Here is an 18,943-nt window from a genome sequence, read left to right on the forward strand (position 1 = left end):
TTTATATACAATTATACGTATATATCTGTATGTGTGTGTGTGTGATAGGAACCTTGGCATCTATTCGTATCATAGACATTCATTAATCGCATCGACGGAATTTATAATAGTGTTGACACCTTTTGATTTAATCTAACATAAAATATATATATATGATGCTATTAAAAAAATGAATATTTAATTTTCTAAACGAACTATAACAAATATACGCGCAAGATTTTAGATATTGAAAAATATTTCTTTTCATTTGTTTCGATGCAAATCAAAATTTGTCATTTCATTTGGTAAATTTATTTAACAATTATTTAACATTAACTCGTATTACAAATATTCAATTATTAATCAAGTATCAATAAAAAAAATATATATATATATGAGTATATAAATATTTAAAACTTGTTTATTTTTTTTTTCTTTTTTCAAGAAAATAAATTCGAAATAATTTCCTTGACGAAAATTCGTTGCATTATATATTATTATATAAGATAAAAATTGTATGGTGTTTTAAGATCGAAGTTAAATCGACCTTTCGTATGTGATATACGCATACGTTCGATATACCTGGCCGGAATAATCGATCGAAATCGAGGTCACGTGCCGATGGGTCGTCTCTTTGACGTTACCTTGAAAATTGTGCAATCCCATTTGCAATCCTTTCTAGAGACACGTTGTTTTATACATATCCTCGTGATACATATTGATAAAGGACGAATATAATAGAAAAACAACAACCAACTGTTTTATACATTATCGATATTTCATTAAGTTAATATCAATTTTAAATCAATTTATCTAGAATTTAATTATCATTTTAAAAATCTATGAACTACTGAAAATAATCATTGAAAATCTGATTAAATGAATTATCATTTAAAAAATCTACTAACTGAAAATAATACTTTGAAAATTTATGTGCGAACTCTGAGAATAATTATTATTTTAAATTAATGATAGGAGAATAATATCATATTAAAAAATAATCCATTTACAATGAACATTTGTCAATATTATTTTGATCTTCTAAATACATTTCAATACGCGAACAGTGATAAATAATTTATCTAGGATATTAATCTATTTAATGAAACTCGCCTGTAATAATAAAATCGACAAGAGAAAGCTTATGCATATATATATATATATATATAATAGGGAGATTAAAGTGTGAGCATGTTACGAAAGAATTAGTATCGTTTTATCTGACATGCACACCCATGATTGATGTCTACAATTTCCGTTTTCAGTCGAACGACGAAGGCGTTTTAACATCAACGACAGGATCAAGGAGCTTGGCACCCTCCTACCAAAGACCAATGACCCGTAAGTATTATTTCTTTTTTTTTTTCTAATTTTTTTATTTTATTATTATCCCATACTAAATACTTTGCAGGCACGCGTATGTATCTGGGATTTTTTTTAAACGATTTATTTAAACGAAGGTTTTCTTATAACAGATCGGGGATAAAGTTTCTTCGTATTTTAATGCAACAAAGTGCAACAAAGTGCAACAAAGTATTTATTTCGTTTATATTAAATTAAATCATCCGTTATCGTTATCCTTTTTAATTATTGCACATTCCATATCGTTTATTTAAATTTTATTTTTTACGATACTACATTATTCGATTTATATTTTGTTTTTGGTAATTTTTGTTCGAACCCTTGCGTATATTACTTAAGATTATGTTAACAATTATGAATATATTTGTTAAAAAATATTATATATATATATATTTGGTTTTTATTTTTGTTTTTCTTTTTCTTTTTTTTTATAAATTCTTTACTATCTTTTTATCTTTTCTTTTCACTGATCACCTTTTCATGGTTCTTCGTGCGCTTCTTTCAACTGTACGCACAGAAGGTAGTTCCTTTTTTCGCGAGTCCTCACGGGTCATTATTTCCTGTTCGTGACCTTTTACTGCGAGTTAGTCCAGGTCAGGTGCTCCAGACGAGAGGCTTTCACCGGAAGTTCATCCTCTTTTTCTCTTCTTTTATTTTTTTTGTTTTCTTTTTTCTATTTTTTTTCTTCTTTCCTTTCTTTCCTTTCTTTCCTTTTTCAACCTTTCCAGTACGAGTACCTCGTGATACTCTTTCGCTTCTTCATTCTTTCTAGCTTGTTTCACTCTGATCCTTCCCTATTCTCTACTATCTCTTTTTATTTCTTTATTTCTTTTCGTGTATATACGAGAAGTAAAATAGAGAAAGAGAGAGAGAGAGAAAAAAAAAAGAACGAAAGAAAGAGGGATACACATATTTCATGGTGATGGCAATTCTTTCTCAAATGGATGATAAAAAATGTAAAATGAAAAATGGGCTTGACTGTTTTGTGTCTTCTCTGCAGAACGATGAATTATTTTTACGATAAATATTATTTATTATTATTTAACTTTCTTTTTTTTTCATATACTTATACTTATGCATTTCTAATTATAGTTTAGTTATGATAGATATATTAAAAATGCAAAAGTGTGATTATACACACATATGGTAAAATTTATTATATATATGCAATTAATAAATCCAAAAGCATGATTATATTGAATTGAAAATCAAATTTATACTTAATAACAAATAATCATTCTAATATTTTTAAAAATTTGTTCTTATTGGGGTTTAATAAACGATTGAAAAAGTGATAATACGTGATACATTTTTTCATCTTTATAATTTAACATAAAATAAATATAAAATTGAAAATGGTGTCCTATATATGCAAGACTGACCTGTTTCAGACAGAAATTTAAGATTTCTTATTCTAGCAGCCGACGATCGACGTACTAACGAGCAACCATTGCATGCAATAGCCAACGTCTGCCAACTACCCTTCCATTTATCAATCCGACCTTCGACCCATCCATTTGTCATTGTCACGATCGGGATAACTTAAAAACTATTCCCCCCTACCCACCCCCACCGTCCCCCCTTTTTATCCTTTTTAGTTTTATTTATTTCTTTTTGCTTTTGATTTGTTCGTTTTTTTTTCTTTTTCATTTGTTAGGGGTGTCCTCCTTTTGTACATGGCAACGTCATCTTTCAAAAAAGCGTTTCTCATATTATTTAAAATATTTATTTAAATCATTGGTGTATACCCACAATTTTCTTGAAATGTAATTATTAAGTTTAATACGTTCATTTCATTTTTGTAATAATTAAATGATGATGATGATGATGTGTCTGTTTTTATTTTTTTAATCTTTTAGAACGCAGAACATTTTGAATTTTAAATATATTTGAAGTATGTCTGAATTTTGTGATTATGAACATGAGAAATTTAATTATTTGAATTTTCTTATTAATTTAAGATACCCTCTATACATATATACATATATTATATATCTAAATATATATGTATGTATATAATGCACGTGTAAAAAGAAACTCTCGGCATGTAACAGCTGTCGTGACTTTTTACTTGCTCGATTAAACGGGGCTTTCACGAGTTGCACTCTAAAAAAGGCAATTAGATCGTCTCGCCTAACGAATCTCGCGTCATTTTTTTCTTTTTTTTTTTTAAATAAAACAAAATCATAGATTGATAATATTTATGAATGTGTATTGATTGATAGTTAAGAGTGAAAAAAGGTTGAAAACGATAAGTAACAATTTTCAGTTCAATCAATAAAAATAATAATAATAATAATAATAATAATAATTGATAACAAAAATCTGTAAAATGAAGTATTAATAATTATTCATTTAATTTATTCAAAGTATCAAATTATATATAACGAATTAATGATAATATTGATGATCGATATTTAGAGAAGATCAAATGTTTAACAATAAAAACGTTGATTTTGAAATGAATGAAAGAAAAAGTTTTTTCGATACTTTGAATTTGTTTTTTTTTTAACATTGCGACCTTCGTTTTGTGGTCTCAGTTATGCGACCACGTCGTGAAACGTAACTATGAATTATCAAGACAACCCCTAACTTCTTCTACTTCTATTTCTACTTCTAGTTCTACTAAGAAATACATACTGAAAGATAGATGTATATAGAGAGTGAAGAAAACGATTATTATTATTATTATTATTATTATTATTATTATTATTATTATTATTATTATTGTGATTAACAAGAAAGCTTGAAGCTTGCAGACAACGAGCTTTCGACTGCTCAACACGACGACGACGATGACAAAGTTTGGCCAGTTTTAGGTTTATTTATTACTACCTTTTGTGTGTTAGTAAGAATGTCATATCTTTGCTAAATTAACCAAGTTACTGTAATATTAATTTCAAACTATTCAGTGTATACGTTTATACGTCATTGGTCGAAATGTTTCATATCAAATATCATAAAGTTCAATTATATTTTAAGAACAATTTTTAATATTTTCCTTTCTTAGACAAATTTCTGCAGATTTTATACGATTGTTTTGTTATTTGTTTTTTAAATTTTATTGTAATATTTTCATTATCCTTATTATTATTTTTATATTTATATATTCTATAACATTAAAATCGTTATATTATATTTTAGATTTATTCGTTTAATATGTATCATTTTTATCTTTTCATTTTTAAATCTAAATTTTATGAAATCTTAGAAATAAATAAAAAGAAATAGTTAACATATTGATAATAGAAAAAATCGACTATTCGAAGGGTTTAAAAGGTATTCGTCAAACATGACACAAATATTTTATTTAATTTCTGATTATCCTACTATCTATCCATTTAAATCTATACTCGTGTCAGTTTTACTTCTTCTTTACATACCTACTTATCTTTTCAACTTTTTTCTTCCTTCCTCATTTTTTCTTTTTTTAATTTTTTGGTTATTCAATTTTCATATTGATGTCAGCTCCGACTTCGTTGAAACGTTAGCATCTTCACGTTAATAAAACCACGGTCTTGTTAGCGGTTATAACTCGAAACTGCTAAATGGCAAAGCGTGGAGATATCAGATCCAAGTAAATATTCTTTTTTTTTTTTTTCATTTTTTTTCGGTAACTCTTTTGATCTAATTTCTCAAGTTAGTTAGTTATTTTATTCGAATTGGAGAAAAAGAAAAACTCGCGCGTACTTAATTTCATTAAAACGTCGTACCTGCTGAAATAATTCAATAATATTTTCATTATACAATATATATATATAAATCTAATTAAAAATAAATTATAAAATTATTTATAAAGATTAAAACGAAGGATTAAATTATTCGAAACGATAATCAAAGTAATCGTTTAATCGTAATCAACAAATTATTACAACGTTCGAATATTTTTTTACGGTTCTTTTACGGTCCAAATTACGAACGGTGTTTCCTTTTTTTTCTCTTTTATTTTTAAATATATTTGATTTCTCAAATCCACGTCGAACCAAGATCGAAAGGTATTATCGTTTATTTCTTTTTTTTTTGTTTCTTTCGAAGGATTTAGTATGAGAGACACATGTTGTATGTATGTGAACGATCGACGCAATGATGAATGTCGACTCATAATAGGCTCTTCTCCTGTCGTTCTCATGGGAAGAGGGGGAAAAAGGGAGAGAAGGGTGGGTGGGGGAGGAGTAGGAGGAAAGGGTAGGCAGATTTTAGCCGACAAATCGATGAGAAGATGCTATCGTAAATCAACGTCCTTTTTTCGCCTATCATTTGTTCTACTTTTTCAAATAAACGAAAAGAAAAAAAAAGAAAAAAAAAAAAAAAAATAAAACACGTACAACAAACGAACGAGAGGTAGACTGTACGAATAAAACGTATTTCTTTTTCTACAAATTTTTGTACACCAAATGATGCCACTTCTGTACAACGTACATTACTTGTATTATTTTGTTTTTATAATATAAATTTGATTTATATATATATTTGTATATGAAACGATTGATTTAATTTTTAATGTTTCAAATTGATACACGATATAATATTATAATATGTAATAAATGTTGCATTGTATCTTCTATCGAATAGAAAATATTAATTAGCATTGATTTAAAAATAATATTCAACAAATACCGTAGTGTAATAACACGGATAAAAAAGTATTAAAAATACACGTACAAACAAAAAAAAAAAAAAAACACGTACAACAAACGAACGAGAGGTAGTAGACTGTACGAATAAAAACGTATTTCTTTTTCTACAAATTTTTGTACACCGAATGATGCCACTTCTGTACAACGTACATTACTTGTATTATTTGTTTTTATAATATAAATTTGATTTATATATATATTCGTATATGAAACGATTGATTTAATTTTTAATGTTTAAAATTGATACACGATACAATATTATAATATGTAATAAATGTTGCATTGTATCTTCTCTATCGAATAGAAAATATTAATTAACATTGATTTAAAACAAATATTCAACAAATACCGTAGTGTAATAACACGGATAAAAAATATTAAAAATACACGTACAAACAAACAAACAAAAAAAAGAAGAAAAGATGTGATAAAATTGTTCAATTTTTAGGGCCAGTATAATAATAAAGTTTATAATAAAATCCGAATAAACTGTTGGTACGGTTTATTCCCCCGTTTGCAGTCAAAGAGTAAAAGTTGAGCGCTTGTTCCGAGTCGAGATACGCGATTGAATTTCAATTTGTGCGTGCTTCAAATCTTAAGTAGAAACGGTAAAGAGACTTTGTGCTACGAGCTTCTTCTACTTCTTCTTCTTCTTCTTCAAGAAGAAGACAACACAACTATTACTATTACTACTACTACTACTACTACTGTGAAGAAGAAGAAGAAGACATAGTCGTATAATGTCGCTTTCATTTAGAAATTGCTTCACACGCAGAAAAGGAACTCTAGATTCCAATTGGAAGTTGATATGCACATATACACACACCCAAACACAAACACAAACACGTATACGTGCACATATGCAACGTGCTTTTGCTAACTGTACTATCCGTAACTAAAACTTACGTTCTACTGTAGAAATCTTTAGACATTTCTTTAATTTACGATCAACCAATAATAACTTTTACATTTATTTTAATTACCGATTTTTATCTAACTAAAAAAAGAAATGTGTTGTTCCGTTGAGTTAAATCGAGATAGTAAAACTTGCTTGTATTTTTACTTTTTTTGTTCTTCTTTTTATTTTATTTTCTTTTCTTTTCTTTTCTGTTCTTCTCTCGGAGAGCTTCTTTCAAGATTTTTTGATTGTTACAAAATTAAAATAAAATAAAAATAAATACGCGTATAACGTATAAATGTATTATTTATTAAGTTTAGCGTAGAACTCTTGTTAACTCTGCATTTTTCTTTGGCTTACGTTCAACGTATATATATATATATATACGAATGTAATGGAATTTTCAACGAGATATTTCCAACGTCCTGTCGTTTCCACGTGGATAATAACAGTTAACATCGAACGCAGACAATTTTATACGTTTTTTTTCTCTCTTTTTTTTACCTTAAATTCGTTTTCTAACTAAAAGCATCTTCGACATCAATTCTATCATTGACTTCATGTAATTTTCTTTCTCTCTGTGTGTGTGTGTGTGTGTGAGTGTATTGGTATTGGTTTAGACAATCTTGTTTTTTTCTTTTTTTCTCTCGTTTTCTATATATTTTTTATATTAATTTTTGTTTTTGCAATTTACTTGGTTAACATTTAAATGGTCAAAAGTTTGATATTTTATCGTAAAATTCGTACTTGCTAATTACACGATTTTCTTTTAGCTTTGATAAATATAGGATGAAATATAAATTTTCGTCAACGCGAAATTTATCGAAATTTGAATGCGAATATACGAGTTTAATGTTAACGAAGTTAAAAGCTAAATTTTGTTATTTATTTTATTTTTTATTTGTTATTTTAAAACGTCTCGATAACGATAGTATCGAATAGTTTTATCTATTCGAATATGCAAAATGAGAAGATAATATGCGACAAATGTAAAAAAAAAAAAAAAAAAAGTTAAAAACAAAAATTTTAAAAGAAAAAGAAAATCATGGAAAATTCTTAAGGATTTTTGCACGAATAGAAGAAAAAAAAATAATAAAAGGTACTAGACGAATTATCGTTCTCACGAGGTTACTGATAATTCCACGTGAATTCCCGCAAGGTATTCTCCTTAATCTTGAGAAGAAGGTTTCTCAAAGAAAGAAAAAAAAAAGTCAGGGTGTGATGGTTGGCATCACTTTTACACACTAATACGACACATTCGTACGAGTTTAATATCATAGTCGTCGGTGTAACACTTCTAATCCCTCAACCATCTTTTACACCCTTCTTCATTCACCCTCATTCATTCTCATTCACCCCTTATTCACCTCAACCATTTTTTTTTCTGTCCATCTTGTGTCTTTTGGAACTTTCGGAATTTCACGCGTAGAAACTTGGCCGTGAAAAATCGAAATCGAAGTAGGTAGTATTATCGTGCATCGCATTTTAATGAACAACCATTTGCACGTTCTTTTTTATTTTTTATTTTTTTTTTGTTCACGAAGAGATCTTTTTTATCATTTCGTTTATTAGTTGGAATATTTTTGTCGCGTGCTTATTTTAATGGGAAGAAGGGTGTAATTTTGTGTGAGATTAATATAATTAAATAAATTAATATATAATATAAAATATAAACATTGTTCCTTTATTTTTTATTGATGATTTTTCGTTTTATATTTTAATTTTTGATTGATAACAATTACGGTAATATTATGAAATTTAATTGGTTACGATTGCAATTATTAATAATACTATCATACGAAAGAAATGAATTATTGTAAATTACAACAACAAAATACGACAATATATTTTTATTATTATTATTATTATTGTTATTTAAAAATAAATGAATAATTATATTAATAAAGTAATAATTTTTTAAATTTGTTTTATTGTTTTAGTTATTACGAAATAGTAAGGGACGTTAGGCCGAACAAAGGGACGATATTAAAATCTTCCGTGGAATATATTAAATTATTGAAAAACGAATTGACGAGAATGAAACAAAACGAATTGAGGCATAAACAATTGGAACATCAAAATCGTCGTTTATTGTTACGCGTTCAAGAATTGGAATTACAAGCCAAGGCACACGGACTTCCGGTTTCCGATTTCAATTGGGCATCTACATCTGGCAGCATACTCAACAACACCTTTCCGAGGAGTAAGCTCGAGCAACGAAAGGTACACGTGAGTGGAACCCTTTCTTTGTTAAATACACAAAATATATAGATTTCTTTTTTTTTTTTTTTTCAGTATAATTTAAATCCAATTGATCAATTTTTTAAATTTCACTATGATTTAATAATTTTGTTCATTGGTTCGTTTAATATATTTTTTATATTCATTTGTTTTAAACATTGTTTAATTAATGTTGATCAGAGCAAATTACAAAAATATGTAATCGAAAGAAATATATATTTTTCTATTCCCCCCCCCCCCCCGTGTAAATTTTCCAAATATCGAGTGCAATTACAAATTTATTTAAAAATGCTGGTGCACGTTGTAAAATTAATATTTCTTATCGCGATAATTATTGTCTCTCAGTCAGGAAATTGTATAAAAGGAGGAACGTTTATTATTCATTCACAACAGCTGAAAGTACAAAAACGAATTCTGGTAGTTTGAATATTAAACACGCACCGGAATATAAATAGATAATATTTGAACGTAACTATCGATTCTATGGATCCTTGATCCGAATAAAAACGTCTGTCATTGTTAATCAATTCGATTTCATAATTTCCATCTGCTTCTTACGTGATCTAAATAACATCGTTCGCATCGAAAACACAGTTCCTTCGTTAGCTTCGCGTTTTTAAAGTGAATTTTAGTTTTTAACTTACGTAACAAACGTAACTTTCCTATTCAAGTATATACCCATAAGTTATATACCGTGGTTAGTTTTTTATTTTCTACATGAAAAAAGTGTCAAAGTGTTTTTGTCAACGCGATTAAAAAAAAAAAAGGGGGAGTTGTTCGAACGAAAAATAAAAACAAAAATAAAACTATAAGATAGAGAAAGTTTATGATAAAAACCAATTCGATTCATTATTATTTTATTACGGGATTATAATATTGATTAATAGTAATTAATATTCTTTTGAAAATAATACAGTAAGAAAAAAATATAAATATATATATATGATTTCTAATTATTAAAATAGTAACCGAACTAATGAATAATCTATACACAAAGTTTATTTTTAATTCTTTTTTTTCTTCTTTGCGATTATCTTTAATATTGACATAAAATATTTGAAAAGATATTTTAAATAGTAAATATTTCGTCAATAAAGTTACGAACGTTTATATCAGGTAATACATCGTACACGCCCACGCACAGATAAATACAAATCTATACTTGTGTATTTTTTCAATTATTCGTATATCATCAAATGTTATTCGTATTATAACAAAATTGATTGATTGAAAAAAGAAAAAAAAAGAAATAGAAAAAACAATTACTTTTATAATGAAATATTAACAATTATCTTTTACATTTTCAATAGAATATTAATGTAACAATGTGTTACAGGTTAAAGGATCTATCATAAATTTCTATCGAATAGTTGAATATAATATTCTATCTATCTCTTTCTCTTACTCGTGTTAGAATATGCTGGACCATCTTTAAGATGTTTGACGACGAAGCTTGTGATATCTTACTAGAGATTCTACCAAAACTTACCATTTGAATTATTGTCTCAGAGATATCGTTAAGCACGTAGTAGTAATAGTACGGGTACTTCCTTTCGTGATACGATTAGAAACTCTAACTGTGAACACTATAACAATCCAGTCTTAACGATGATGATGTGATCATGATGTTAATAATAATGACGACGATGATTACAATTATTATGATATCTATTACGTATATTTTCAAGTACACTTTGATGTATTTTATTTTTTATTTCTTTTTTTTACAAATCATTTTATAAATAGTATAGTATTTTGTAGAAATAATTAATAATAATAACGGAAACATTGAAACAATTATTTTCTCAATGAAATCAAGATCAACGAACAGTAGATTTTTGTTCGTTCGTTAAAATGTTTTGGAATTAATATTACGAAAAAGAAAAAGTAATGTATTCTTTTGATTTGTTGCACAGTAATGAAAAGTGATATGATAGTAGGGCTTCTTGTCAAAGTTAGTATGATAACGTTGGCTGGTACAATGCATTAAAAGCGACGAAATGCTGGTCGGGAGAGTTAAGTTTGAATTATAACGCGAGATAAAGTTTTGCTCCATATTGTAAGTGTACTTACTTTCCTGACGGTTTCCCTTCGTTCTAAGTTAGAAATTTAAACATTGATAACGTTTTGACTATGTATACTTAAAAGTTGCATATACATATATATATATATATAGGTATGTGTATATTTGTGTGCATCGTAGAAGTTTATCTTTTGCTTTACGTTGAATTTTCTTCTTCAGATTTTTGATAAATAATAGAAATGAAAACAAACAAAAAAACATTTTTCTCGAGGATAATTATTTTAAATATTTTCTAAGACAAGATTCAATCCAAAAAATCGTAAACCATTATTTATGTGTCAATTGTTCGATTTTTAAAGAACATCCCTAATAGTTTCACATATATTACGAACCACCCTATAAATTATTAAAACTAAACTTATTAAACTAAAACTTCATTCAATATAAAAATACACGTCTTGTTTTCTTTTCCTTTTTTTTTAAAACCAATCTATCTAACCTCTTACGATATATTAAACGTTGTTAACATCAAAACTACCGAATTAATTGTTGTTAAACTCATTTGTTTAATATTCAGATTCCAGATCTCGTAACAGAAGAAACGACGGCACCACCATTGAGTATGTCACAATTCGAGGATCTCATGGAGGACGATACGAGTTGTCCGGTTCATGGTGGTGATCCTATGTTGTCCTCCCCACATTTACCACCATTGAGTCCACCAGCGGCAGTTGCTTGTCATCATGGTTTACCAGACGAAGATACGTTAGGTAGTTTGACGGCAACCACTTCGAATTCTTCCTCGGACATGGACATAGTCGCGTAGCCAAGAAGAAATGTCAGCCCTTTATCCTTTCGATCTCAAGTTCGTCTTAGTTTCACCATCCTGACAACCACCACCACCATTACCACCTGGTACTGGTGGTGGTACTGGTGGTGGTGGCGGTGGTCGTCGTTTTCATCGATGGACGAACATTCGAACCCTCCTCCCCCTCCTCCCCCCTTACCACATGGTCCACCACTTTCAACTTTTTTTCATCCACCACATCTTACTCTTACTCTTACTACTACTATTACTACTACTACTACTTCACCATTACTTCGTCCTACTGGTGGTTATCATCCTGATCTTCTTTGTCGAGATCTTCTTCTTCTTCTTCTTATCGGATTCCAATGTCGTTCCTGTGACGATCACAGGAAAAATTTTCTTCGGAGATACGAGACCAGAAAAAGAAGTAAAAGAAAAAAAGGAAGAAGAAGAAGAAGAAGATGACAATGACGATGATGATGATGATGATGATGATGATGATGATGATGATGATGATTAATTTCGTCGTTGATTCGAACGATCAAATTATAATACAAAGAAAAGAAAAAGAAAAAAAGGAATTAGAAAAATTATGAAACATTATGAGATAATGAGAGAGGGGTGGTGATTTACATTTTAACCGTGCTATTATATTGGTTTCTTTTATTTTTTTATTCCTCCCTCCACCCCAAAACACAAAATTATTTTTGTGTGACTTCCTCGCAGGAACGAGAAGAGATCTTCCACCACCACCCCCTCACTCCTACCAACCCCCCAAATTATTTTTGTGCATTGGAAAAGAAAAAAGATATATATATATATTTTTTTTTTTTAATCCTTTCTTTTCTTTTCTTTTTTATTTTCTTTTCTCGATAATGGCGGCTGGCCGCTTTATTTGCGTGCAACCCCTGACGATTTTATCCATATCGTTTGTTCTTGTTCTTCTTAATAATATTATTAAAATAGTTATTGTTGTTACTACTGTTGTTGTTGTGTTGTGTTGTGTTGTGTCGTGTTGTGTCGTACTGTGTGATGACGTCGTCGTTTATAATGACGATATCAATGAAAAAAAAAAGAAAAAAAGAAAAAAGAAAAAGACAGAGACCTACTTTACCGATGGCGTATCTACAGATCTCGATCGAAGAACAACCTGGTATTGTTTTGTTGTTGTTCATTACCTATGATTGGTAATTTACGAAACATTAAATAGAGTTGAGGTGATCTTTTTATTTTATATATATATATTTTTTTTCCCCCCTTTTTTTTTCTTTTCTTAAAAAAGATCTTTGTTATTAGATCTTAAGAAACGCCGATTAAAAAAAAAAAAAAGAGGAATCGTCGATTCAGAGAATCGTATTTTTTGTTTATCGATCTTCTTTGGTTTTGTTATTACGTGAAGGTAGTTTATTTTATGGATGTTATGGATAAGAATTATTATTTTGTTGTTGTTGTTGTTGTTCTTAAAGAATAACGAGCATTGCAATCATTTTTTGCTTGATAGACACACGATGCACGTATTATTTTATCTGCGATTTATAATAATTTATAAGAAAATATTGAACCTCTCATTCTGTAAATTTCATTTTTCAAATGTTGTTTCTATATTTTTCTTTATTTTTATTAGACAATAATTAACTATTTGTATGAGATAATATTATGCACATTTTTTCTTCTTCTTCTTATTCTTTTTTTAATTTATCTTTTTAATCTGAAGAAAAGGAAAGGGATGTATATATATATACTGTGTTTTGATAAAACAGTATCGAACAAGGGAGTTTACTCGTCAAGTTTTCTTAGGATCTTCTCAACAATAACAATAACACAAGTTAATAATTGTATCACGAATTTCATTGGAATAATAATAGTTGCCACACCTTTTTATTTTCAAAATGTATTTAGAATGTAAAGTGATTAAATTTTTCTTACGATTTAATAGTATTCGTTTGATCTATTCGTTTCAAATAATTCACGACAATTATTATTATTATTATTAAATACTTTTCTTTTTTAATAACGATCGAAATTTAATCAACAATCGACAAATTGGTGAGAATATTATTGAAAACCACGTTCATTTTATTCATTCTCTCACTCTCTCTTTCTCTCTCACATAATTGCATATGAAGGATTACTAATATTTTATGATATTAATTATACGACACGCGAGATCGATATTTGATTCAACTAAAATTGATCGATTAGTATATTAAAACAAAAATTAAAATGACGTGCGTGTAAAAATAAAAAAAGGGAAAAATTCAAATTGACGAATATAACTTCGCGTGATAGTGTTCATAATGATCCAATAATTTAGAAAATAAAATTCCATAGGAAGACAGAGAGAAAGAGAAAGAGAGAGAGAGAGATAATGTATAGATACTCCAAAAGTTAATATGTTAAACATTTGAAATGAAAATATAATTCAAACGTAATTGCATAGGTTTTAAAATATCGTAAGGGATGAAAATTATGATTGAAAACAATTGGAGATAGGGGATCATCGTTTGGGATGGATCGAATAATCGAGTGAAGGAAATTCACGAAATCCCATAGAGAGAATGTATATGGGGACCATGAGAGTAACACATGTGAGAGAGACTTGATTCTGTCGATTCTGTCATAGTTTACATTAGCTTCTGCCAGGTAAAGCACTCACACTGTGAAGTTCGTTACGAAGTTTGCTAATAGTTATTGTCTTCGTTCGACGTTCAATCCGTGATGCGCATGCCGAATGAGTTTGGCTTAGGTTAAGGGTGAAGAAGGGTGAAGAAGGGTAAGGGAAGGAAGGAAGGAAGGAAGGAAGGGTGTAGTAGTACAGAATTGAGAGCCTCGATTTCTACGAGGATTTCACTCCCTTTGTGTTCGACGAGCCGTCTAACCTAAATTGCACCCATCGCCTTAGGCCAACGCGACTTGTCTTTATCTTCCTACGCTTTTGTCGAAACACGGACAAACGTCATTTCGTGAAATAATTTATATCTTTTACACGTTCACATATAATATGATATATAAAACATTCATATATATATATAATGGTATATTATATCGTTCATATATGTCATATATTTTTTATTATATTAAATAATATACAAAATATAGCATATTAATATTGAATGGAATTTTCATTCATAAAAAGTATTTGATTATTCAAAATAATTGATATCTTTTACACGTTCACATATATTTTCTAAAACATCCATATATATATATGAATATTATGAAGATATAATATATTCATAAAATATATTATTTTATACTAAATAATATACAAAATGTGTAACACCTACTACTATTGAAAGAAACTTTCATTCATTAATATATATTCGATTACGATTAAACTCTAAATAAAATTCAATTTTAATAACAAATTACTTTTTAAATAAACATCTTAACGTCGAACATTTCAACTCAACACAACAAGTTAACGATTTTTAAAGGTTCAATTTCGAAATGGTATCAAGTTCTTAACTCTTTTGAAAAAGAAATTATAGGGAAATAATTGGAGCAACGTTGTTAAATTTACTTTTGAGTGTAAAGTGACGTACGTTTTCGAGTGTCGATCGTTAAGGGATTAACGCAAACCACCGTGGGGGGAGGGGCGGGGGGGGGGAATGGATTTCGTTAACGATCGTAAATCGAAACCGGTAAGTCGGTTTGGTTTGCTTCGGAGATTCCAAGTGTAAATGAATTTATTCGAGCTCGTATTTCGTTCTATTTCGATGTATATCTATCTCACTAAATGTCCGTTGCGTGTGTTTCTATGTATAAACATACATATATACATACACACGTATGTACAGGGATATGCGTGGGGGTGTATGTATAGTGTATACATAGGGGAAAGTGGGTCAAGTTGATACAGGGGTAATTAGATATAATATATTGAAGTTATTAGGTTAGTGTACATACAATTATGCACATAGTTTGACCACTGATTAATATTATGTGAATTTATTTTTTCAATAAACACAAATCATAATGTTTTTCGTTGTATGTTTCTTTGTTTTCTTTTTTTTTTCTTTTTTTTTTCTTTTTTCAAAATTATATATTTAGGTTTAATTATAACTCAACACGGAGAGATTGCGAGATATTTGATTTCATCGAATAAATATTATATCATTATATAATATTTATATGTTTAATTATAAACAGTACATATAATTATGTAGTTTGATCGGTGATTAATATGTTTGATATCAAGTAGTATGATCTCCTGAAATAAATAATAATGAGAATGATTTTTAAATCGTTATTATATTAATAAATGTTTTCACGTAATCAATCCCTAATATTTTTCATTTTTATTATTTAAATATTATAACGAAACATAAGAAAAATAGAAGATCGTTTAAATTGAAGTATCGATTCTCGATCGACGATTTTTACGGCGGTGCAATGCATCATGATAGAGAAAACAAAAAATGCAAGAAACAATGTATACGTGTAATAAGTTGTTACGTATGTGTGTGTCATATATAGCTATAGCTATAGTAAATGTATGTATGTACAATTTTTATGATAAACACAGAACCAATAGTTAGGAAAATATAGGAAATAGAAAAATAAAAAGAAAGAGAGAGAGAGAGAGAGAGATAGAGAGATTTATATATATATATATATATATATATATTTGTTGGGTATTTCAAAAAATATTTTATGAGAAATATAGAAAGTATCGTGTTCGAGAATACCATAAAACTTTCGAGTATATCCGTCTCTCTCTCGTTCCTTATATTTTTTTTCTTTTTCCAACCGCATCTCTATCTTTGTAAATATACATTTGTTATATACATATATACTTCCGTATATCCTACGTGTACATACATACTTATATATATAATTTTTCTCGTATCGAAGAAAAGAAAAAGAAAATAGAATTTAGAATTAATTCTTTCCAAAAAAAAAAAGAAAAAAGGTATAATTCCATATGATGATTTTTCTTTTGGCCAAAATATTAACAAATAAAATGTAAGATTTTATTAAAAATAGAATGATATTATAAATAATAAACGAATATATTATGATGGATTATTATTGGCAAATAAATTGTTCCAATAATCATTTGGAATTGTATTTTTGACAAAATAAAAAAAAAAAAGAAAATATCTAAAAAACAGAAGGACCACGATATTTACTCGCTAATTAGTATTATTAATACTTAAAACAACTGTGTGTACTCGCATAATTAAAAGAGTACAATAAAAAGAAAATTAGAAAACAAAATATACCTATATATATATATAGTAATACTCATGTTTGTATGTAAAATACATACATACATACATATGTACAAGATGATAATGATAATGATGATGACGAATGACGATGATGACAACCCATAAATAATTCCAATTTGTGCATAAATAAATCTTCTATAAGTGAAACAATCCTATGTATATGTTAGTGTATATATTTATACAACAAAATGAAAATGTGTATATATATACATTAAAAGAATAATCAGAAAATAATTACTGGCATAATATGTTGTTATCAATTGTCATAGTTTAATATTATGTTTATTAAAAATGAATATAAGATGAGATAATAAATATTCTTTTAAGATTCTGTTAAATATCGTCGTATTTAAATGTTAATCGTTGTTTTTTTTTTCTCTCTTATCCTTTTATTTCTTTTCAAACGCACAAATATATCACACGTATGTTAATGAAATCACGATTTTATTATTTTTTAATTTTCTTTTTTTTTCTTGTTTTTTTTTTTTTTTTTTTTTCATATTATATCAACGACGAAATGAAATAATAAAAGATGAGATTTGATCTCGAGATCAATCGTAATTGTTAACCAGTCTTTATTATCATTATTATTATAATGTTAACATTACTATTATTATTATTATTATTGTTAAATAATATTGCATATCGTTGCAATGTGGAAATTGATGAGTGACGAGTTAACGATAATGTTACGTTATCCTTAAATTTTATCTTTGTTGTTGAGTGTGCATGATGATGTGTATGTGGGCGTGCGTGTACGCGTGTTCACGTTGTTGAACAAACAAGTTGTACGACGAATTACGTTGATAAAAAAAGAAAAGAAAAGAAAAGAAAAAAAGAAAAAAAAAAAAAAAGAACTTATGTGAGAATTTTTTCTATTAATCGAATATGCGAATTAATAATAATTATTGTTGAGAATGACGATGACGAAGATATATAACGAATGTGTTTTATCTTATTTATATCATTTAGACAATTCTTTTCCCATTAAACCCACCCCCTTCTCCCACCCGGATTTTCTTTATTTTTTTCCCTTTTTCATCATTTTTAAATACAATTAATTAATAATAAAAACGTTTCGCGATGATTAAATACGTAATTAATATATTTCAATAGAACTAGAAATTTGTCGGGGATAAATATAAAAAGTAACGAACAAATGGGTACGATAAAATAAGAAAATAAATCAAATAGTTAATTTCTCGAATGAAGAAATAAATGACGATGGGTGGAAAGGAGGGGGCGGACAAAAATGAGGGGTAGATAGTTAAGGTAGTAGAAGAACTCGAATAGGGTGGGGTGGATGGTAGATGGTGGGTGGTGGGCGGTGGGGGTGGTAAAGTTTGGAAGTGGGTTTAAACGTTTCACGGGTTGGAACTTAATATCCGTATAATGGTGGGGTGCGAGTCTTAGATGAACGGCTAATTTGGTAGGACGTTGTGAAAAGTTAATGACTTTCTTTTCAAAAGAAAATAGAGTTCGAGCGGGGGATGATGGGAAGGGAGGAATGAAGGGGGAGAATGAAGGGAGGAATGAAGGGAAGGGTAGGAAACTTGTCTATAGCATGGTGCAAGTTTAATGGCGGATCACTGTGAACATTCGTTCCTACGTACGTTCGTTCGTTCGTTCGAAAGATAAGATGAGATGAGATGAGATGAGATGAGATGAATGAAATGAGACGAGACTTTCAATAGTTATCTCTCAGTTATTCGAATTTCCATTGGTCTTTTGCTACTACTGCCAGCACTTAGGTTAATA

The 18,943-nt window shown here is 28.4% G+C and overlaps 1 protein-coding gene across 1 annotated transcript in view; it reads left to right on the forward strand.

Annotated features, from left to right (window-relative positions):
* The window catches only part of LOC122515902 (microphthalmia-associated transcription factor), a 79,821-nt gene extending 66,895 nt beyond the window's left edge, over positions 1-12,926 (forward strand). The window contains exons 5-7 of the mRNA XM_043633395.1: positions 1,245-1,320; positions 8,817-9,099; positions 11,718-12,926. Of these exons, the coding sequence (XP_043489330.1) occupies positions 1,245-1,320; positions 8,817-9,099; positions 11,718-11,966 (608 nt within the window). The 3' untranslated portion in view covers positions 11,967-12,926. The remainder of the gene's footprint in view (positions 1-1,244; positions 1,321-8,816; positions 9,100-11,717) is intronic.
* The last annotated feature ends 6,017 nt before the right edge of the window (positions 12,927-18,943 follow it).

This window comes from Polistes fuscatus, unplaced genomic scaffold, assembly GCF_010416935.1.
Source record: "Polistes fuscatus isolate 324 unplaced genomic scaffold, CU_Pfus_HIC Scaffold19, whole genome shotgun sequence".
NCBI classification, from domain to species: domain Eukaryota; kingdom Metazoa; phylum Arthropoda; class Insecta; order Hymenoptera; family Vespidae; genus Polistes; species Polistes fuscatus.